At 41.8% G+C, this 24,452-nt stretch overlaps 2 protein-coding genes across 2 annotated transcripts in view; both read right to left on the bottom strand.

Moving 5' to 3' along the window:
* The window catches only part of LOC119546011 (tRNA-dihydrouridine(16/17) synthase [NAD(P)(+)]-like), a 32,141-nt gene that overhangs the window by 2,743 nt on the left and 4,946 nt on the right, over nucleotides 1-24,452 (bottom strand). The gene's annotated exons all lie outside the window — the stretch shown is intronic.
* LOC119546009 lies at nucleotides 14,969-24,086 on the bottom strand. Its single transcript, XM_037852011.1, has one exon. The coding sequence runs from the start codon at nucleotides 23,043-23,045 to the stop codon at nucleotides 20,151-20,153; it is 2,895 nt and encodes a 964-aa protein (XP_037707939.1). The 5' UTR covers nucleotides 23,046-24,086; the 3' UTR covers nucleotides 14,969-20,150.

Here is a 24,452-nt window from a genome sequence, read left to right as displayed (position 1 = left end):
CCAAAACTCCACTTCTAGATTCCCTAACTTCAGTTTTTGAACTTCGATTTGGACGTGGGATACCTCTATGAATTTGTGGTTGAATTTTCTTACGTTCTGCATTCAAGTTATTCTTCAAGGCGAGGGTCAAGATTTTAACCCATTTTCATGTTGGAATTTTTCGTAGTTCCCATGAGTATCAAAATTGGATTCCAAAAACTCCACTTCTAGATTCCATAACTTCAGTTTTTGGACTTCGATTTGGACGTGGGATACCGCTATGAGTTTGTAATTGAATTCTCTAACGTCCTGCATTCAAGTTATTCTTCAAGGCGAGGGTCAAGATTTTAACCCATTTTCATGTTGGAATTTAACGTAGATCCCAAGACTATCAAAATTGGAACCCAAAACTCCACTTCTAGATTCCATAACTTCAGTTTTTGGACTTCGATTTAGACGTGGGATACCTCAATGAATTTGTGGTTGAATTTTCTTACGTTCTGCATTCAAGTTATTCTTCAAGGCGAGGGTCAAGATTTTAACCCATTTTCATGTTGGAATTTTCCGTAGATCCCAAGACTATCAATATTGGAACCCAAAAATCCACTTCTAGATTCCATAACTTCAGTTTTTGGACTTCGATTTGGACGTGGGATACCGCTATGAGTTTGTGATTGAATTCTCTAACGTCCTGCATTCAAGTTATTCTTCAAGGCGAGGGTCAAGATTTTAACTCATTTTCATGTTGAAATTTTCCGTAGATCCCAAGACTATCAACATTGGAACCCAAAACTCCACTTCTAGATTCCATAACTTCAGTTTTTGGCCTTCGATTTGGACATGGGATACCTCTATGAGTTTGTGATTGAATTCTCTAACGTCCTGCATTCACGTTATTCTTCAAGGCGATGGTCAAGATTTTAACCCATTTTCATGTTGGAATTTTGCGTAGTTCCCATGACTATCAATATTGGAACCCAAAACTCCACTTCTAGATTCCATAACTTCAGTTTTTGGACTCCGATTTGGACGTGGGATACCTCTATGAATTTGTGGTTGAATTTTCTTACGTTCTGCATTCAAGTTATTCTTCAAAGCGAGGGTCAAGACTTTAACCCATTTTCATTTTGGAATTTTCCGTAGATCCCAAGACTATCAACATTGGAACCCAAAACTCCACTTCTAGATTCCATAACTTCAGTTTTTGGCCTTCGATTTGGACATGGGATACCTCTATGAGTTTGTGATTGAATTCTCTAACGTCCTGCATTCACGTTATTCTTCAAGGCGATGGTCAAGATTTTAACCCATTTTCATGTTGGAATTTTGCGTAGTTCCCATGACTATCAATATTGGAACCCAAAACTCCACTTCTAGATTCCATAACTTCAGTTTTTGGACTCCGATTTGGACGTGGGATACCTCTATGAGTTTGTGAATGAATACTCTAACGTTCTGCATTCAAGTTATTCTTCAAGGCGAGGTTCAAGATTTTTACCCATTTTCATGTTGGAATTTTCCGTAGATCCCAAGACTATCAAAATTGGAACCCAAAACTCCAGTTCTAGATTCCATAACTTCAGTTGTTGGACTCCGATTTGGACGTGGGATACCTCTATGAGTTTGTGGTTGAATTCTCTAACGTTCTGCATGCAAGTTTTTCTTCAAGACGAGGGTCAAGATTTTAACCCATTTTCATGTTGGAATTTTGACTATCAATATTGGAACCCAAAACTAAAATTCTAGATTCCATAACTTCAGTTTTTGGACTGCGATTTGGACGTGGGATACCTCTATGAATTTGTGGTTGAATTTTCTTACGTTCTGCATTCAAGTTATTCTTCAAGGCGAGGGTCAAGACTTTAACCCATTTTCATGTTGGAATTTTCCGTAGTTCCCATGACTATCAATATTGGAACCCAAAACTCCACTTCTAGATTCCATAACTTCAGTTTTTGGACTTCGATTCGGACGTGGGATACCTCTATGAGTTTGTGATTGAATTATCTAACGTCCTGCATTCAAGTTATTCTTCAAGGCGAGGGTCAAGATTTTAACCCATTTTCTTGTTGGAATTTTCCGTAGATCCCAAGACTATCAAAATTGGAACCCAAAACTCCACTTCTAGATTCCCTAACTTCAGTTTTTGGACTCCGATTTGGACATGGGATACCTCTATGAATTTGTGGTTGAATTTTCTTACGTTCTGCATTCAAGTTATTCTTCAAGACGAGGGTTAAGATTTTAACCCATTTTCATGTTGGAATTTTCCGTAGTTCCCATGACTATCAATATTGGAACCCAAAACTCCACTTCTAGATTCCATAACTTCAGTTTTTGGACTCCGATTTGGACGTGGGATACCTCTATGAGTTTGTGATTGAATTCTCTAACGTCCTGCATTCAAGTAATTCTTCAAGGCGAGGGTCAAGATTTTTACCCATTTTCATGTTGGAATATTCCGTAATTCCCATGACTATCAATATTGGAACCCAAAACTCCACTTCTAGATTCCATAACTTCAGTTGTTGGACTCCGATTTGGACGTGGGATACCTCAATGAATTTGTGGTTGAATTTTCTTACGTTCTGCATTCAAGTTATTCTTCAAGGCGAGGGTCAAGATTTTAACCCATTTTCATGTTGGAATATTCCGTAGATCCCAAGACTATCAATATTGGAACCCAAAAATCCACTTCTAGATTCCATAACTTCAGTTTTTGGACTTCGATTTGGACGTGGGATACCGCTATGAGTTTGTGATTGAATTCTCTAACGTCCTGCATTCAAGTTATTCTTCAAGGCGAGGGTAAAGATTTTAACTCATTTTCATGTTGAAATTTTCCGTAGATCCCAAGATTATCAATATTGGAACCCAAAAATCCACTTCTAGATTCCATAACTTCAGTTTTTGGACTTCGATTTGGACGTGGGATACCGCTATGAGTTTGTGATTGAATTCTCTAACGTCCTGCATTCAAGTTATTCTTCAAGGCGAGGGTCAAGATTTTAACCCATTTTCATGTTGGAATTTACCGTAGATCCCAAGACTATCAAAATTGGAACCCAAAACTCCACTTCTAGATTCCATAACTTCAGTTTTTGGACTTCGATTTGGACGTGGGATACCGCTATGAGTTTGTGATTGAATTCTCTAACGTCCTGCATTCAAGTTATTCTTCAAGGCGAGGGTCAAGATTTTAACCCATTTTCATGTTGGAATTTTCCGTAGATCCCAAGACTATCAAAATTGGAACCCAAAACTCCAGTTCTAGATTCCATAACTTCAGTTGTTGGACTCCGATTTGGACGTGGGATACCTCTATGAGTTTGTGATTGAATTCTCTAACGTTCTGCATTCAAGTTATTCTTCAAGGCGAGGGTCAAGACTTTAACCCATTTTCATGTTGGAATTTTCCGTAGATCCCATGAATATCAATATTGGAACCCAAAACTCCACTTCTAGATTCCATAACTTCAGTTTTTGGACTCCGATTTGGACGTGGGATACCTCTATGAGTTTGTGATTGAATTCTCTAACGTCCTGCATTCAAGTAATTCTTCAAGGCGAGGGTCAAGATTTTTACCCATTTTCATGTTGGAATATTCCGTAATTCCCATGACTATCAATATTGGAACCCAAAAACCCCACTTCTAGATTCCATAACTTCAGTTTTTGGACTCCGATTTGGACGTGGGATACCTCCATGAATTTGTGGTTAAATTTTCTTACGTTCTGCATTCAAGTTATTCTTCAAGGCGAGGGTCAAGATTTTAACCCATTTTCATGTTGGAATTTTCCGTAGTTCCCATGACTATTAATATTGGAACCCAAAACTCCACTTCTAGATTCCATAACTTCAGTTTTTGGTCTTCGATTTGGACGTGGGATACCTCTATGAGTTTGTGATTGAATTCTCTAACGTTCTGCATTTAAGTTATTCTTAAAGGCGAGGGTCAAGATTTTAACCCATTTTCATGTTGGAATTTTCCGTAGATCCCAAGACTACCAATATTGGAACCCAAAACTCCACTTCTAGATTCCATAACTTCAGTTTTTGGACTTCGATTTGGACGTGGGATACCTCAATGAATTTGTGGTTGAATTTTCTTACGTTCTGCATTCAAGTTATTCTTCAAGGCGAGGGTCAAGATTTTAACTCATTATACCCGTTACTCGTAGAGTAAAAGGGTATAATAGATTCGTCGGAAAGTATGTAACAGGCAGAAGGAAGCGTTTCCGACCCCATAAAGTGTATATATTCTTGATCAGGATCACTAGCCGAGTCGATCTAGCCATGTCCGTCTGTCCGTCTGTCCGTCTGTCTGTCCGGATGAACGCTGAGATCTTGGAAACTATGAGAGCTAGGCTATTGAGATTTGGCGAGCAGATTCCTGAGCTTCTTACGCAGCGCAAGTTTGTTTCAGTAGAGTGCCACGCCCACTCTAACGCCCACAAACCGCCCAAAACTGTGGCTTCTACAGTTTTGATGCTAGAGTAAAAATTTAAACAGAAATGAATTGTTCTCATCAATACCTATCGATTGACCCAAAAAAAAGTTTGCCACGCCCACTTTAGCGCCCACAAACCGCCCACAAACTTCAAAAAACCGTAAATATGAACGCGGATATCTCGGAAACTATCAAAGATAGAGTATTGGGATTTCAGATTTAGATTCCGTAGCCTTGTACGCAGCGCAGGTTTGTTATGCGAATATGCCACGCCCACTCTAACGCCCACAAACCGCCCAAGCCTGTGGCGCCCACAATTTTTATGCTAGATAACAAATTTTAACTGAAATGTATTGGTCTCGTCAATACCTATCGATTGATCCAAAAAAAAATTTGCCACGCCTACCCTAACGCCCACAATGCTTAAATCTGTCTTCCGCCGGTAGGTGGCGCACTTAAATCTCGCTTTGCTGCTTCCATATCTCCATTTCCCTTTGGTCCCTTTAGCTGAGTAACGGGTATCTGATAGTCGAGGTACTCGACTATAGCGTTCTTCCTTGTTTTCATGTTGGAATTTTCCGTAGATCCCAAGACTATCAACATTGGAACCCAAAACTCCACTTCTAGATTCCCTAACTTCAGTTTTTGGACTACGATTTGGACGTGGGATACCTCTACGAGTTTGTGGTTGAATTTTCATACGTTCTGCATTCAAGTTATTCTTCAAGGCGGGGGTCTAGTTTTTAACCCATTTTCATGTTGGAGTATTCCGTAGTTCCCATGACTATCAATATTGGAACCCAAAACTCCACGTCTAGATTCCATAACTTCAGTTTTTGGGCTGCGATTTGGACGTGGGATACCTCTATGAGTTTGTGATTGATTTTTCTTACGTTCTGCATGCAAGTTTTTCTTCAAGATGGGGGTCAAGTTTTTAACCCATTTTCATGTTGGAATTTTCCGTAGTTCCCATGAGTATCAAAATTGGATTCCAAAAACCCCACTTCTAGATTCCATAACTTCAGTTTTTGGACTCCGATTTGGACGTGGGATACCTCTATGAGTTTATGGTTGAGTTCTCTAACGTTCTGCATTTAAGTTTTTCTTCACGGTGGAATTTTCCATAGTTCCCATGACTATAAAAATTGGAACCGAAAACTCCACTTCCAGATTCCATAACTTCAGTTTTTGGACTCCGATTTGGACGTGGGATACCTCTATGAGTATGTTGTTGAATTTTTTAACATTCTTTGTTTTATTTTTTAAACGAGGATTAAATTTTTAACTATATTTTATGTTTGATTTTTGGAATTTCCCCTGTATGCAGCCAAACAGTTTATTCGCAGAAAGGATTTTTTTAAACTATTCAACGGCGGTTACATTCCACATTTAAGACCTACTTTTTTATTGAGTTACTAAACTCAAGGACATAATTGATTTGAAATTTCCCAGGTGGCAACCAAAAACATTACTCATCCTGCAAACGGGTTGACAAATGTCCGCAATGCAGTCAAATATTGTGGCTCATTTTTTAGCGGCCACAAAGGGGGTGAATTTCCCAAGGCACCCACGCATTTTCGCAGCCAACTAATGCTAATTAGCGACGCATTAGCGGCGACTGGGAGCGGCCGAGCGACTGCGGAAAAGCCACGCACAGCTGGGCAAAGCCAAACAAATTTACATTGAGCTGTTGACAGAAAAACCCGCATGGGAAAAAACAAAAATCCAAAGTAAAGGGGGAAAAGGGTGCGGAAAGGGGTCTAATTTCAGGCACTTATTAGAGACTTTTTAAATATACTTTGTTAAATAGCAATTACCTCTAAACAAATATGTCGTTTCAAAACAAGGTAAACATCAAAACCTAATAACATAGTAATATAGTTTTTTACTTTGTGAACTTTTGCTTTTCTATAATTGCTTTTACTTAAAAAGTCCTTTTAGTTAAACTGGTTTTAACTTACTAGATCTTTCTGTGAGCATCCTTAAAACAGTTTTATATACTTTTACAAAAACTGAATTTTCATTCGGAGAACTTATTTAATTCCTTAATAGACTTTACAAAATTGCAATTTCACTTTTATTGCAGCTGCAATCGCAATCGCAACGTCTGCTGTTTGCTTGCGCTTGGTCCAATTAATTTGCTTCGACCACCTCCATCGGGTTTTCTTTAATATCTTCTCTATCTGCCCGTATTCACTTTTCCCGCCGCTTTTCGCTTTCGTTTTTGGGCTTGGCCCAGTCAAAGAAGCGTGAAAATTGCGCTCTAAGTCAATGCACACCAGCAAAAGCAACAATTACGAGAAAAGCCAAACAGCACAACTGCAACAACTACCACTACATTTAACAATGGCGCACTAATTGAGTTATTCAAGTTGTGCATGCAACTCAAAACTTTAAAGTTTGAGCCCTTCTTCTTTCCAGCAGCTTATCGAAATTTTCAACTTGCGTTTTCGGATCGTATCGCATTGCACAGGGGAGCACACAAAATTAAATAGCTTAAAGTAAGTGCAGTGCGATGTGGGGTTATAAGGCTTTAAAGATCCATTATGTCATGAGTATTGAAGTAACAAATTTTATGTTTGCACCATAATGACAATATCAATATCGTTATTGGTTGTGAGAAATTAAAAACCCAATTGTGAAAGTTCGATAAAAAAATTTAAAATTTAAAGAGGCATCAAAGACCCATCCTATATTTACCCATTAAATTAAGCTTGTTGTAAGAAACTAAAAACTTTTCAGACTCTTTAAATCTATTTAATTTTTCTATATAATGTATACTTCCCCAAACAACCTTATGGATACGAAACGCACCTGCATCTTTGCACACCCGAAAACCAGGTAACCCTTGGCAGCTTGCACAATAACTTGCGCAACTTGGCCCGATTGGAAATTTACTTTGCAGACAAAGGTAGGAAAAGTTTCCACATTGAAAGTTTACTGACCGGAAATGGCATGCAATTTTATCAATGGCGAAGGCAGATTCGGATTCGGATTTCCATCTAGACTTTCTGGGGTTTCTTCTGCTTCTTCGTTTGCCAGGACTTTTCCTACTTTTCCTGTTGCTTAACTTTTTTCGCTGACAATGCACAGAGCCATTTGAAGCCAATGTCTGCGAGTAATTAAAGTTTAAATGGCCAGGAAACTTTTCCGCCCCTCCAAACGTAAATTGCATAAGAACTGAACCGAAAATAAAGTGCAGCCCCCTCCCCAAAAGAGAAATGGGCGTGGCTGCTGTTGCGCCGCCAGCTGTTGGCTTTGTCATAATTATGCCCAAATTACGGCCAAGTTGCCAAATGAGACGTCCATGGGGATTACGAGGGGCAGGAAGAAAAGGCGGAGCCGGGACTCTGGGCATTTTGCAATTAAGAACTTTTCCGAGAGCGGAGGGGGCAAGAAAACCAACTGCAACGTGAACAAGTCCGTTCATGTCGGCCGATTGTACAAAAAGTGATTTACAAGTTGAAACGAAAATTACATTTCACTGCTTTTTATTTGCAAAAAAGTTTGCAATAAATTAGTGGCCTATGTTATACAATTATATTTACTACACAGTCTAATGAGTCTTCCATAAATTTATCATTTTATTTATGAACCAACTCAGTATTGGAAGAAACTAGATTTTTTTCGAGTAAAAACGCTTGAAGTTTATTTTCCACAACTTTGTTATATCTGTTTTGAATTTAAGTAAACTATTTGTAAAACTTAAAAGGTATCTAATTTTTCTTAGTGGTACAAAAATAGTTTCTCGTTTTTATCACGCTGTTTTTAAAGTTTCATCAACAAATATATACAAAATTTTATTTTTCACAAATGATTTATTGCTCTGTTGAGTGAAAAGTTTAAAATAATATAATGTCTAGAGATTCTGATAACAGCCCTTAAAGTTACTGAATGTGGTATTGGATAAACTGCTCTTTAAGTAACAATCAAAATATTTCATCCCCATTATCCCCACTTTGAATGGACTCCCAGCTGAGTAAATTATATAATTCCCAGCCAAGCACACAGATACCGATGGTCAGCCGCAGGGTGGCCAAAAACCGCTGTGCAAAATGCAAAATGTGCAATTGCGAAGACCGCAGACAACTGCACTTTGTCTCGCATCTGTCGGAGTTGGCGGCGAGTAATTGAATTGGAATCTTGCAGCCGACACTGGCAGTAGCTTTTCAAAGCTTTCGATTTCTGCGGTGCCGGGCGAACGATAATTAATAATTTCCGCACCAATTAAGACGGTCCAAAACCAAGACCAAGACCAAGAGCATGGCCAAGGCAATCCCGGCTTTCACTGGAGATGCCAGAACCAATGGGGCACTCGAGCATAGGAGCCCATCAGCCTTCGGCCACGCCCCCAAAGGCCACACATCGCTGGCGGTGGAAATTACCCAGCCCCGGGATCCTCCTACTCCAATTTTCGAAATGGTCTTGCCACCAATTCGCAATGGGGCCGCGTTATATATTCATTTAGTGTTAACCTTGCAGCACGTTGGTCAGTCGCCATAAAAAATGCAAGGGATTAATTTAAAGGGCACGCTAACTGTAAGTCCTGGGAAGGGATGGAAAAGTGTTCAAAGAAGGAGAAACAGTTGTTATGAAAGGGACTATCTACACAATTTGTAAACTAAAAAATTAGTGGGTACATAAATATATATTTTAATAATGGGAGCATATTAATAATATTATTATATTGACAATATTTTTAAACATAAATCAGAAGATACAATTTAAAGTAATAAAATTATTTGAGTTAAAGAAAACATTGTATATTTTTAAAAGACATCTAAAACTGTTATATCAGTGTCTAAAGAACCTTTAAATCAACTTTTCCGATCTCTAGGATGCAAGACAAAGCTGAAATATTAGCCCGGAGCCATGGGAAAACTGCAAACTCTGCCAGTCGCCACGCCCCCTTCTTGAGACCGCCCAAATGCTAAAACCCAATCGAATGCTGAAGGCCACTCCAGACTGCAGACGGAGAAACCTCGATAAAAAATTGGTAATGCGAAAAAATGTGAATTAACTGGCTTGCCATTCAACGAGGCGTTAAATCCTTTCAACCAACAAAAATGGCTACGAAGTGGGCGGGAAGGGGGCAGGGGCAGGGGGGATTGGAGGGGAGTGACCTGCTGAGTTTGCCATTTCAACTTTGACATCTTCTCCTTCTAATTCTTCCTTGTGGTTGTGTTTTCGCGTGGCTCCATCTAAAACTCAGAGAAGTAAGTCTGCTCCTCGCTACTTACGTACACTGGGAGAGAAACTAGTCTTTTTGAGGTAGGATTAGCATTTTTTTAAAACCATATAAGCCCTTGCAATTTTAAAAACTTTAATATTAGTCACTGAAAATTTTAATTATTTAGTTAACCTTTTTTTAATAAATTTATCCCAGTTGTTTGATATGTTTTCAGTGTTTTCTCGAAGGATTCGGCTGCTGGGTCCTTCTCGATTTCCCCATTTTCGCTGTTTTAGTGCTTGGCTTGCTTTACATTTGTTTCGCTGTCGAACTTGTAAAGCGACAAGCGAAAAGAAAAGCCAAGACGGGAAAGCAGTCAGGAGACAAACACTCTCGAAATAGCGATGCCAGCTCCAAAATATGACCTCATTCCCACACACACACACACTCTCATGGGTTTTCCACGAGTTTTCTTCGCACTACGCACGCAGAAAAAAGTTAACAAAGGATTGGGGGTAACTCAACACCAACTACAAAGTAATTGCAAAGCTTTCACACCCTTACAGAGGGTATTTAATAGATACTCTTACCCAAAATTCTGTTCATTTATTTTATTTTATCAGACTTGTATAGTTACTTTAAATAGCATTTTAGACAAGGCTCTTGATACATGGGTTCTGAACCCATGGCTTCTGATCCCATATCATATCATATAAGGGCATATCAACTTCGATTTGCGAAGTAAGCCGTTCTCTTTCCTCTCACTCACCAAGTGCAATGAATTTCCAAGTGGTCAAGAGTGGTAAATGGGTTCGAAAAAACTGGGTTGGGGCGCCGTTAGTTGTGGTCTATTTGAGCGCAGGCTTCAGCACCCGGCCCCCACAATCCCTGGAAAATACCCCACCCCATTTAACATGCAACTGGCGACTCCCCATGGCGTGATGGCAATCAAATTGAAAAATAAAAACTCTCTTTGCGTGCAGCCACAAAACACCAACAAAAAATGAAAACACACACAAAAAAACACAAAAAAAAGGGAAAATGGAATGAAAATTGTTCCCAGAATTGACCGTTTTATATTGTGCCAAAAGTGGCGTGGCGGCCTTTGCCATTAACCTATTCAAGTGGCCGCGAGTGCGTCTATAAAGCTGATGATTAAAGTTTTGCCGATAGAATATCAATAAGCAAACAATCAATGTTATTTGCCAGGCACTCAATTATAAATGGAAGAGATATGTAAATTCAATTAATTGGGAAATCGATCTCTTGGTATTATAACCATTAATTCGGATGTGCTTTCTGCGGTTATTTTTTCGCCAATCTATCCTTGGCTTATCATAAATAAAAACGAAAATTTCCAACTTTGGCAACTTAACAAAGAACTTTTTATTCCCAATGCGAGCTGAAAAGAAAATGGGTTAATGGGCGGACTTTTAAAGCGCCGCTAGATGTCGCCACTTAATGAAATGCAAGCAGCCTGCCCTTCACATTTGGGGACCCAGTTAGGTCTGCCATTTCTTATGCAAGCGGGTCAAAGTCAGGCCAGCTGGCGGACCCGCCCTCCATTCCTCCACATTCAAACACAAGGAAAAACTTAAGGTACAACCATACACAGAGAAATATTCAAGTACATTGTTCTTGAATTGAGAACATTCGTTCTTAAAAACCGTATAAGTAAATTTTGGTATCAATGTTCTCATCGAAATGGTGAGAAGAGTTAAACTGAGTTTACTTAACAAATTTTTGATAAGTATACACTACTGACTGGACTATTCGTTTATTTGTTGAGATATACAATGTAAATACTGTCAATTCAACTTGATTTGAGCAAAATAAAAACATTTTCAATTTCATAAATGTCGTTCTATTTTTAAGAATATTTTTTACTCAGATTAGAACGTCAGAATTTTCTCTGTGTAGATGCACCGAATGAAAAATATATTAGATGTACTGACCAAGTCCTAGGAACTTTAAAAATACATAAAAAAAATATATTCCAATATAAGCGACTGCCTCTATTATAATCCTTGTAAACTATCTACACGTTGATTTGTTTTATCTGGAGTAAAGAATTCCTAGTTTTAATACAAATATAATTCCAAGTGCATGGCTCCTGCTCTTGAGCCAAGTGTCCTGGGTGTACAATCCATTTGCTGACGTAATAAACCATAATAAAAGGCCGAAGCGCGTAACAAGCCCGCATTGTACCCATTTCAAGGACAATATGATGGCAGCTTTGGCCCCAAATGAGGGAGGAGCTGTGGCGACAATTTGGCGTCTTCGGATGGGCGTTTCCCCGCCAGCTAGACACAATTGAAACGCGGCCAAGTTATGAATGCAGCTCTCATCATTTCGGATGTACATACATAGAAGAGGGTCCCTGTTTGCCTGCACTCAAACTTTGGGGGTCACAAAGACGGTCGCCTCCGTTTGTATACCATCCTCACCTGTAACCTTTCCAAATTGGTTTATTAATTAATTCTGGGGCGCCTATGCCTCGGATTGAGGGTTCTTACGTCTTCGCGCTTCCTCTTTTCCAGGCATGTCGTTTGCACACTTTTGATGAAATTTTATTACACACAGCTCATTAGGACTAATGATGCTTGTTGCCTGTCAGCCTTGATTCCGATCAGCTTACACAGGAACAAATATTTTAGGATACAGTAAATATTCCAGTGCTTCGTAATTAAAGATTAGCATTGAGAGCTAGGAAGTATACATTTCAAGAATTCTTCAAAATTTGGCTCAACCATACGCTTGTTCTCCTCTTTTAGGCTGACAATTACAGCTCGAATGATGTGTATCTTTCCTCTCTGTGTATAGGAACTTGAGACGAGGACCAGAGCCTGAGACTGTAGGTGAGGAAGGGTCTGTAGTTTCAACTGCAGTGACAATAATAAAGGGCTGCCTGCTGGCCTTGCAGGATGCATAGCATAGGGTAGATATATACTCTATATGGCGGATGCGGATGAGCCAAGACTCGTGTTTGACTGTCTGCGTGTGCACTTAATTATATTTGTATATGCCCAGACGATGACGTTGACGGTGACGAAGCCAACTGAGGCCAAATGGCCAAATTGAACGTGAACTCTGCTGATTGACTTTCAGACAGAGCTATGTGGCAAGAAACTAGAAAAGGGAGGGAAAACCTTTCCGAGGAAAATCAAAAGAGGAAAGGTGCGTCAATATTAAAGTGTTCAACAGTGGATCAATTAATTTATATTTCATATACAAAACCGATTAATATTTTTGTAAAAGGGAAGTTTTGGGCTAAGAAACTTTTTATGAATGCACAAATTAGAGTTTTTAAAGTAAATAAACAAATTGTTGCTTTTTTATCCCACCACTAAAGTGTGTAACTGCTCCTGAAAAGAAAATGTTGCCTACTTAACAGGCGTTGCTCAATTAGTTGGATCCTTATTCGAGGATAGACGTCTGGATTGGTTTGTTTGACGTGTTGCCACAGTGCTGCATAGAAGCATATTTACAGCAGAGCTTAACAGATTACCAGTCTTGGCTAAGTTATTATTATAAATAAATTTACAATTCACTTACTTTTTTAAAAATAACACAAGTATTAAAAAGTAACAAAACATTTTTATGCAAAAACTAATTGAGATAATAGATCCATTTTTAGAAACTTTTACTTTTTTAAAATAAAATAAAATAAATCAAGGAAAATACAGAAATTTTTCCTTTTTTTTGATTCCTAAATATTATTTTCTCTGAATTTTATACTCAGTAGTAAACTACTATTTTAACCGCTGGTGTAGGCACAGTGTGCCTGGCACACACACACGCAGCCGAGCACTTAGATACTCCCACAGTGAAAGATCCTTGGGCACTCACAGATACACACTCCTTGTGTTTATCTGTTGCAAAGTGAGGAGCAGACAAACAAGCCAAATGACACGTACCCATAAATCCCCGACATTTTATTGCCAACGCGCTAAGCTCTGCTTCTGTGTGGGTGTGAGGGTGTAGGTGTGCCACTGTGTGCGTGTCAGTGCGTAGGTGTGCGAGGGTGAGCGTGTGTGGCATGCGTGTGATTTGTTTTGGCGAGGCAAACACATGACACAAAAGCCAAACAGGAAACATAAAATGCCAACAACAATTTACTTTGTTAATTTACGTGCAAGTATTTGCATAAATAATAAAAACAACATGCCGAAACGGCTGAAACAATGAAGGGAAAGCAATATAAGAAATTTTAATACTTTCGAGTGATTCGCCGCGGGTTTCCTTGACGCCACTTTGGCAATCGATTGTTAGGATTTGTAGGAATTTTTAGTTGTGTCAATAAATTGGTTTCGATTTAGCAATGTGAACAGATATATGGGGGCTGCGTTTATTTGTGACAACCATTCACATCATTTTATTTATTTATCAAATGATTATTAACCCATTTTGAACAATGGGCTACCATATTTATACAGTTTTGCTGTGAGGTGCATTCCATAAATTAGAAATTCCGCCTGCAGTTATCATCAATTATAGTTATAAGCGTTCATACTGACACTAATTAAACTAAATTAAAAAGCTATTAGCGCTCGATTTTATAGAATGTGCAAAATTGATTGCTAAACTGTATATGTTGTGTTTAAATTGAATAATTATTGCTCGCCATAAAGTGCACAACAGACCTTTGGTTCACTTAAACAAACTACATTGAGTATTTCTAGGTAAATTTAGGGGAAAGACATTAAAATAAAAAACTGACTTATTTAATTGCTTAAATTAAATTAAATATTTTATCATTAATGAATTTATATCAACAGACACAATTGTGAATCAAATGCTAGTATACTGGATTATTAAATAATTAAAATCGATCGAAAATCTTACATGTTACATTACCCACTTTCGTAATGTAAAATATTGTACTTATATCAACGTAACTCAGTTGTATATCAAAGGGTAATACATTGGATTATTTAATAAATTGTTCTTCCTGTAGAATTTCCCATTATGGTAACTTAAAAAGCAGGATAATTACTTTCCACGAACCGAACCACTTACTGGAACCACAAAATTGCGCATACGCAGCGTGGAAGCGACAGTTGATGGGCAAACAGGGGGAAAGTGTCCCACAGAGGCGCCGAACAAACGATGCAGGTAACTCGACCATAATGACCGCAACGTGAAGCAAGTTCTGCAAGTGGAGCCACTGCGCCCGATGAAATTGTCAACACGTCCGGGGCAATATCCCAAAGCCGCTCGGAAGCCCCACAAACTATTCTCCATTCGGCCGGCCTGGTAAATATTTAAAGTGCCAACGAAAAGGGGTCAGAAGCGACCTCTGAGCCACGGCAATCAGCAATGATGACCCGCCCATTTGCCACCTGGTGGCCAATGATAGTTTTATTGCCAGCTTGTTGTGGTGTTTTTATTTCACTTTAGTATCTTCGCTCTTTTTGCGATTCAGCGATTTACAAGTCTCTTAGCTTCTACAAAAATATCAAACGAAACATTATATTTTAGATTAAACCATCTTTATTATTTTATTATATTTTTACAGTACAAAGCATGTCCTCAAATGTTTTGAACTCATTTCTACAGCACACTTATCTTGGCCTTAATCCTGTTTCAGTTTATTCAAATATCTGTTTTGCATACTCGTAAATATCTTTCCTTTAATTTTCATTTAAAATATTTTCTTTAATGGACTTTGTTAACTGCACATTTTATCAAAATAGATTTATTATAATCGTGCTCTAAGTTTCGCACTTAATTGGCTGGGCTAAATTAATATAATTATTGTTTTATTTTTCAATCTTTTGTTTGTTTTCTGACAATCCTTTCCCAATTTCCATACCACCACGTTTGCAGTCTCGTACACATTTCTTATATTTCTCTGTTGATTTGTTTTAGCCTAAGTTGCAGAGGGACCTACCCACAAATCGGTTCAAGGGCCTATCTGGAAAGTCATTAACTAAATTGAAAAGCATATTAGAGGGGCGGCCGGGCGGTCGGATCCACCTATGTCTGTGTGTTCTGAATATTCCACCTGACTGAGAATTCAACAAAAGAGCCGAGAGCCAGAAGTTCGTTGAACCAGCGAAAAGGGATAAGCAAAGCAGCTGAAAATGTCATTGCAGGGCGCAGGAAAAACAAAAGGACTGGGTGGAGTGGGAGTTGGAGCTAGCCTAACTACCATTGCTAATAACAACCTGGAAAAGGAAGGGGAAGGGCGGAGGCACTTGGAGGCGAAGGCAACTGTCTGGACTGATGAGACATCGCACCCAATTCAGGCCCAATCAATCATGATTCGTTGACATAACCATGGAAAGGGTAAAATTCTCCTTCAGGCAATCTGAGAAATTAGGCAAATTTCCAAAGGACATGTTGCTTTTACACAAGAAAAAAATAACTGGTAACTTCAAGAATTTAAAGAAGTTACAATACGTATTCCTGTTTTAGAACATCAGTTTTGGGATGCACAGAACAACAATAATATTCGAGCTTAATTCTTTTATGTTAGTTTTTAATTTCAGTGTTTCCCTGTCTCTCGACCAAAAATTCAAAACATTTTCGGCTTGCATGTCAAAGCAGTATTGAAACGGCAACAAGAAAATGTTTTATAATTGATGCACGGCCATAACCAGGGCAACAAAAGCAACAAGAGCGTTGCATTTGTTGCCATAGGGAAAGTTACTCCACTGGGGAAGTCCCAGTCCCCATTTCACCCAGAACATTTCTGCTTTATGTCTTGTAAACAAACTCCACAAGCGGGAATCAAACTGAAAATTCGGGGGCGTTGCCTGGCAGTTCTCCCTGGCCATTCTGGGGGGCGTGGCCAGGAGCCAGAAGCGCGGGAACATGACACGAACATGCAATTAAAGTCGAATTTATTTTTATACAAATAAATACGCACACATTCCGTATTTTATCTTTTCATAGCCATCTGAAAGCTTTCGCCCACAGAACACAGAGATCCTCCAGGTGTCTCCAGGCACTCGGGTGCATGCACCTGGACAGACGCCTCTGAAGTGTGACTGGATGGTCAGACAGCCGGATGAATATATGCATTTCGTATACATGGGCGGCGCCAGAAAAGGAAAAAATGCTGAATGGAAAACCAAAGGAAAAGATTGCGTTTGGTGGGGTAAGGAGCAAGGAAGATGGCCACTTTGGTGGTTCCTATTTAAAATTCAAATTTGGGGGAGCTATCTTGCTACACAGAGTGTACACAAAGTAAAGAAGATTTCTTTGGGGGTAGAATGAAAAAGAACGGTGAAAACGTATCAAATAACATTGAAATAGAGAAGCAGATATGAAATATGTTGGGATTCTTGCTATATAATAAATACATAAAACGTTTCGATCAATTTGAAATCAATTTGGGGCTACCATTTTGTAAGTATAACTCTCATAATGGATTTTCGGTTAGTTGGAACTACCAAGGAAATGTATACTAAGAACAAAAAAGGAAAATTCCAATTCCGTAACGTCGTATATGTGCGTGCTATTCATGGAATCGTCACAATCGTCGGCCATTATCGTTTCTGCTGTGAAACAAAACACGAATAGCATAATATATGTGGCACACATGTCGGATACGTAATGAAGCACGCGGCTTTTGTGCTCGTGTGTCTCCAGGCAGCAGGTGCAGTTCCAAATGTTAACGCCAAGTGCCATCAAATTAAACATTTCCACACACATACACACACACAAGCACAACCGAACACCCACACCGTCACACAAACAAGCGCCCACAGATACGGAGCCACAGAAGCGCCCTCAAAAGTATGCAGCGTGTTTTGCTTGCGGAAATAAACGAGGAAAATAAGAAAGGCGAGAAAATTGTTGCTCCAGCTGTCGGTGCAGCAAAGTCTGCATTGAAAATCCATTTATAGTCGTTGCATTATGTTATTTTCAGTCATTTACCAGGCGTCTGTCGCTTGTCACTGCAAACGAACTGAACTCGAACCGAGTGGGAGCACCCTGCAAAAATGCTTGTCAGTCTTCCGGAAGTCGCGTCTTTCTAGACACGGGCTCAATGACACTCCCTCTGGCCGCCTCCTTCCCACCGTATCCATCTATTCAGGTATCCATGGGTGTCCCCATCCCCGAGAGGCACAGTATTTGCAGTCAAGTCGCGTTGATTTGCCGTGTGTTACAAAGAATGGGGTCTCTATAATTAACTTGCCATTTATTTTGGCCTCAATCCGCCGACAGGGTGACCGAAATACAAACAAAGTGCACTGGGAAGTTAAATTAACTAATTGGTATACCAGCGAATAAAAAGAGAATAATTTGTAAACCATATTATATTATGCCAACTAGTTTAAACAAAACTTTATGCGGAAAAAACAAACTTGCAATATGCCAAAAGTAAAACTAATTTAATACCCCTGATTTTATTTAGGATTATGTCATCACAAGCTATAAGGATGACACTTTAAAGAGGATAAGTAGAAAGTTAACTCTGTTTTAAGTAGAATGTTGGCGGAAAACTTTTACAACTTTGAAAACAAATTTATCATGTTTTAAAGTTAATGGGTAGTAGTCTGAAGTTCGGTGGTTAAGTATAGAGTAATTATTTGAAACTTTAAGGGCTGTATTGTTCGAAACTTCGGATGACCTTTTCCAATTTGATTAATAGTACAAAAGTATTGAAAAGTATGGCGTGCACACTGCCCCAGAATATATTTGCACAACTTTTTAAGTAGTTTGAGCCATAAATTAAATGGGTTCTGGTTAAGTTCCCAGCTTATTTGCCGCCATTTGTTTAATTTCAAATATTTAAACATATTTAAACCGGAAATTGTATTTTTAGAAGCCAATTGATAACCCATCACATGAATAAACACATTTAAACCGAGAGTATGGATTCTGTGATTGAGGTTAGCATAAATTGATTCGGAATGGCCACTAAAAGAAAAACTAATCACACTCCGCCCCGAGCAGCTCGACGGCCACTTCCTGTGCTCAAAGCGATTCTCTTTCCAACCCATCCACCTGACACCGCTGCCACTCCCCACTTGCCCACCTGCTCTTCACCGGTTAAAAATGGACTCTTTCTGCTGTCAGTTTCAATAACACGAATCGCCGACTGTCTGGGGGGGTGATAAAGACCAGCAGGACCACCGCCACCTGGTACCCGGAGTGTCATGTGCGTAGTCGTTATGGCTGTCTATCCATATACCTATCACTGCCTTTTAGCCCCGATAGCTGCCCCACTGACAACTGAGCAGGATGAGCACATGAACTCAATCCCATCCAATCCCGCTTTGACGCATTTCCATTTCTCCGCTTTCCAGACCTTGTTTTCCTGACTTGTGCCGCCTTAATTATTCAGCTTCGGCATATTTAATGGGCCCAGAGACAGTCGTCAGAATCAAGTTTAGAGCCCCTGACAATTGCCATCGGCAGTTGGCTGGGTTTTCCCCGGCACTTGAATTTAAATCGAATGAAAACATTTGCGTAACTATTTGGCAACATGCTGCAGTTGTGTCCTCGCTCCTTCCCCTCTTTTTTTCTGGCTGCCAGATACACGGCCACACGGATTCAGATACAGATACAGCGAAGCTTCAGCTGCAGATACAATACGTAATCACCCGACGCCTTCGCTCGCACATTTTCCAAAATGAAAATCAATACCATCCAAGGGGTGGGTGTGGAAAAAAGTGAGTAAACTCTAGGGGGTAGAGCACCCAACTCCAACTCTTCGGCACATGCTGTTGCATATTTTATCAATTCAACTGCAAAGTCATTCAAAGGATGCCAAAGACTTGTTTAGTTTGGGGGAAAAACAGTCGATGCAGTTAGGGACTGACGATGTTTTCCGGATGGAAATAGAAAATGCAAGGAATGTCGATGGGAATGTGGATTAAGTATAAATAGACGATTTAGAGAACAGAAATCAATAAGATTGTATTAAGATAAACGTAATGTCATTTATGCAGCTGTTAGAATTTAATAAATCAAAATAAACACCAATATTTTCTTAGTTTAGTGTGTTATGTCAAGATTAGGAACTTAAGTAAATATTTGAAAAGATTAAGAAAAACAGAATGAGCTTTTGGAATGCTTCCAATAAGCTTAGTTTATGATAGATAGATACCATATGAGTTATTCGTATTTAACAACACATTAAACTTATTAAGTAGTTCATAAATCAAATAGTTTTTAAGGAGTAACAAAACGCTCTTCATAGAAGTAAAACTAATAACTTGGCTTTTTATAGCAAAAATTCCAATCTTTCCTATTAGCTCTCCACATCAGACTCTTAATAAATCAAATATGCAATCCACAGACTCAAACAAAGGAGCCCTGACCAAAAGCGGTAATTAAGTTTGGCCATGAAACCGCATCGCATCAAAGGCAATTTCCTTTCCTTCTGGCCCTGACAGCTCACCACCCAGTTCCAACCCCACTCCCACTCCTCGTGCTTAATTGATTTCAGTTATGACTTTCGATGCTTATTTGCGGATTAATTGATTTCCGGAAATCCAACAGAACTGCCTGGATTGCGGGGAATACTAAGGCTAGGGCTATAGCTAAGTCTAACCTAGGGACCAAACAGAAACCATCAAGGACACTCGATTCTAGGTGCTGCTCGAATTAGAGCTGAGGCTCTGCAGGGAGCTGTTGGAGGCGGTCTTCCTCAGCGTTTCCCCTGCCAAGCTGCACAGATTCTGGACTAGAAGCGCCGAGGAGTTCCCAGAGTTGCGGTTAAGCAGCGGCGAGGACGTGGCTTTGGCCGGATTGGAGTTCGAGTTGGCTAGGTTCTGGTGGTGGAGGTGCCTCAGAGGCTGCGGCGAGGTTGGATTCGAGAGGCCGGACTCGTGGATGGGCGACAGAGTGGGCGATCGTGTTCGCAGGAAGTGCTTCCGCCTCTGCCGGCGGTAGACATTCCCCAAACTGGGCAGCGTCCGGCTGTTCGTCTGGCTGCTGTGCTGATTGTGCTGCAGGTTGCTGGCAAATCCCAGTGTCTCGGCCAGCTCCGCCAGCTCCTGACTGGTCTGGTTCATTTTCCTCCTCGTTGGCGGCGGCAGGGCGGGCGGCAGGGTCAGCGTATAGGTGGTCACGCTGTCGTCCCTTATCACGGATGTGGGCAGCAGCATCAGCTCCTTGCTGTTGCCGCACGAGGGACTCGTGCTGGTGCTCAGTTCGCTGCTCTCCAGGGAACTCCTGCTCGGCGAACTGGCTGGCGGTGTGGGCGTGGCCGTGGAGTTGGCGTAGCCCCGCCCAGCCGCCTGCAGTTGCAGCGGACGAATCTGATTCTGCTTGATGGCAGAGCCACCGTGATTCTGGTGCTCCTTGGCCGCGATTCCATGATGGGCCCCATGGCGACAGCGTGGTCTTCGATAGCGCCCCAGCAACCGCAGCATGTGACGAAGTCGGGAGCTCCTAGGCGGCGTCGGAGTGGCCGTTGTCGTAGTCTTCAGCGGAAGCTCCTGGTCCAGGCCGCCGTTCAGGGTGCGGATGAACTGTATGGGCAGCTCCTGGGCATTCAGTTTGGCCGCTGCTGCTGCCTCCTCGCGTTCACGGAACGTAAGAGCAGCTAGGAGATCGTTGGGCACATCGGGGCTATCCGGAACCGAGGCGCAGCAATTCCATTTCCTCCGCCAACGCTGATGCTTCGAGATGTTCCCAGCTGCGGTGGCTGAGGAGGAGGAGCCCCCGGTTTGGCTGGTCAGGGTGCGGGTGCTACTACTGCCACCGGCGCTGCTCACGGCCTCCGAGGATCCCCTTCTCAGTCGGAAGGTGCAGAGGGTGCACTGCTCGGTGTACTGCAGATAGGTGGCCGGTCTCTGTGGACGTGGTTCGGCCGAGATTAGCGATCCTTTGGCCAAGCTGACCCTGCGCTGCAGGGAACTGGCCGCAAAGCTGGAGCAGCAATGGAAGCTACTGAGCGTGTCCTGCTCGACCTGAATCTGCGGCACAGTCTCCTCCAGCAGCGAGCACACATAGATAGCCTGCCTGCTCTGGTGAAACTCCCTGGAGCTGGCACAGCAGTGCAAGCGAAGGGATTGCTCTGTTTGCCCCACCGCCTCCTGTGACTGCTGGCTGGGATGAGGGGCACTGGAGCAGCAGTACAGCTGCTGGCCACCTGGCATCGACTTGGACGGATTATGTGGTTCGGGCAAGGAGGCCGAAAAGTGTACGCTCCCATTTTTGGCCACACCCACGCTGGAAGCTCCCTCCAGGAGCTGCTTGGTCTTGGCCTCCTGGGCCTGCCGATGGTTCCTTATGTACTCGTAGGTGGTCAGTCCCAAAAACGAGATGTAGATGTGGAAGAAGCACAGGTGCAGCAGTAGTCCCGCACTCACGGCGGCGAGCAGGCCCAGAACGCCCAGGAGAAACAGGAAGATGGTCTCGTTGACTCCAATCCCGCCCATGACAGGCTGCGAAACGGTGTGATTGGAGAGGCTCGTCCCAGACTGTGTGGTGCTAGCCTCTATCAGGGCTGTAAAGTTTTCCAAGAGGGTGGGCAGTGTGGAGATGGTCACGTTGGCCAGCTCCTCGTCCAGGAACTCCTGACGATCTTCCTCCTCCACCGCCGGCTGCTGCTCTAGCAGCATCATGGTGCCGTTGCCCAGGCTCAGGGTGAGGTTTATGTAGTCGCCGCCCTCCATGGGGTGGCTGGCGTCCATGGGACACCAGTAGAAGCTCAGCCACTCCGGCTGGACGTAGTAGAAGACGATCTGGGCCACCACGGCGGCCACGATGACCAGGGTGGCCACCACCGCGCTGACCACGCACATCAGGAAGGCCACATAGTTCCGCGACCCGATGCAGTGGTTCAGCCACTTGCAGTGGTGATCGAATTTGCCCACGCACTTGTTGCACACGGAGCAGTGCTTGGTGCGGCTGGAGGATGTGCGGATGTTGCACAGATGGCACCGCCCGTTCTCGATCACGTGGCTGTGCTTCGTCCGGTCGAATTCCGGGACGATCCGGTCGTTGCGATGCACCCGCCGCAGCTCCTTGTCCGCCGGATCCGTCAGCAGGGCCGTCAAATGGGAGGCGATGTGCACCAGGTAGAGGCCCGTGATCAGACCGTACAGTGGGCCCTGAATGCGGGCATGAAAGGCCGGAATGAGCACCCAGTAGCTGGCCACTCCAAACAGGAGGAGCACCAGCCAGCCAAAAAGCTGGAGAGGATGCAGTGGCAGCTGCAGTCCGTGGAGGCGTCTTCCCTTCCGATGCTGGACATCGGCGATGTTGTTCTGGTAGCTCACCAGCTGGGATAGCCGGCACAAGGGCTGGTTCTTTCTCCTCGGTTCACTCTGGTCACCGGAGGTGATGGTCTCTAGTGGATCCCCGCTTCCCGAGGACTTTGGCTTACTGACCGGAGTGGCGACTCCCTTCACGGGCTCCTCGATGAAGGTCTCCGTCAGGCTGGCAGTGGTGATGGTTATGATGTGGTCCGTCTCCGTCCCGACTCCGTTGGCTCCTTTGGGTCCCGGCTTTAGACCAGCTGCTGTTGTGGACATCGTGTCGTTGGGTCTGGAGAAGATGGCTCGGATGATGAGGATGATGATGATGTGTGAGTGATGAAAGGTCCTGCTTGGCAGCTGTACATTACAGTCGATGCTAAGCCACGCCCTCGACGGATGATGCAATCCAGTGGAGGCCTATCCTCGTTCATATAATTCCCAAGCGGTTTTTCAGCATGTTTCGATGGTTTAAAGTTCGACTTGGGATTACAAAAGATAACAGAGCTGGACTGTCGTTTTAACGGGTTTTTAAAGTTGTTTTCTTTTTTGTAATAAACTATTTTTCACTTGCTACCACAATGTTAAATTTCAAATGCTAAATTTTGCTATTTGCTTTCAATATGGTTGGGTTACTTGTAAAAAATATCCTTTGAAAATTGATTTGATTTGGTGCTTAACTTTTATATCATTTTCTCTCAAGAGTCCAGTATAATATTAATGTCCTTTTTTATGATTTTGTCCTTTTTCACTTTGTCTGGCTTTTATTATTACAGCCTTTTATTGGCTTTCTCTTTTGCGGTACCCAACTTGTGTTATTATTCACCAACTCCTTTTACACTTTTGTTTGTTTTCCAAACGATTTTGTTGTTGATTTTGTGCTCTCTCTCTCTCTGGCACTTACACACACAATTTAATTGTTTTGCCTTTGATATTTTCTATTTGTTGTTGCGATTTCTGAATGGCGCAGTTAACGGTTCATACGTGAATGTATTTTGTTTTTCGCGTTTACTCTCAAGTCCTTGTTGTGGCTGTTGTTTTTGTTGGTGTAACTGTGAGGGGGTGGTTACACTGGCAGCGGGCGCAGAAAAGCAGGATGGTCGCCACCCCCTTTTTTTCGGAATTTCTGCTCTATGATTTTCCTTTTCGCTTTGCTATTTGTTTGACTCCCACACATATGTACAAAGAGACAGGCGAGCACACACACAGATACACAAGGCACAGGCTTCCCGAGTTAAAATAACAGTAAAACAGGCAATGCGATGGCGTTCGCGTTTACCGTTACTGGAGCGCTTCAAATCGCACAACCGACTCCTTCAACCGACGCGACCAAACGAACCAACTCCACGCAGAGTAACCAACTTGGAAGCTCACGGCGCTCAATTGAAGCGAACCGTGCTGCAACACTGGGAAAAATATTACCTTTCTATTAAAGACAAAAGATTAGTTTCACTAAATTTATATGAACATGAATTTTAATACTATAAAAATTAGAGATGCGAGTCTTTCAAGTCTCCTAAGTTTAATGCTTACGACAAGTTTTCTTGTTTGTTTTTCTGAGTGCAGCTCATGTTCGACAAGGTTTGACAATCCTTCCGAGTTCTTAAAGCATCCAAATACCAATTATTACTGTTGTTTAACCACAAAAGCGAACATATAAAAAAATGTATCTTAGAGGTAGATCTC

This window comes from Drosophila subpulchrella, chromosome 2L, assembly GCF_014743375.2.
Source record: "Drosophila subpulchrella strain 33 F10 #4 breed RU33 chromosome 2L, RU_Dsub_v1.1 Primary Assembly, whole genome shotgun sequence".
In the NCBI taxonomy this organism is placed as follows: Eukaryota; Metazoa; Arthropoda; class Insecta; order Diptera; family Drosophilidae; genus Drosophila; species Drosophila subpulchrella.
Note: the sequence above shows the minus strand (reverse complement) of the source record. Positions and strands in the feature narration are given on the sequence as shown.

Bases quoted from the DNA above. Each gene is read 5' to 3' on its own strand.
- LOC119546009 (XM_037852011.1), bottom strand. From the start codon at position 23,045: ATGTCCACAACAGCAGCTGGTCTAAAGCCGGGACCCAAAGGAGCCAAC.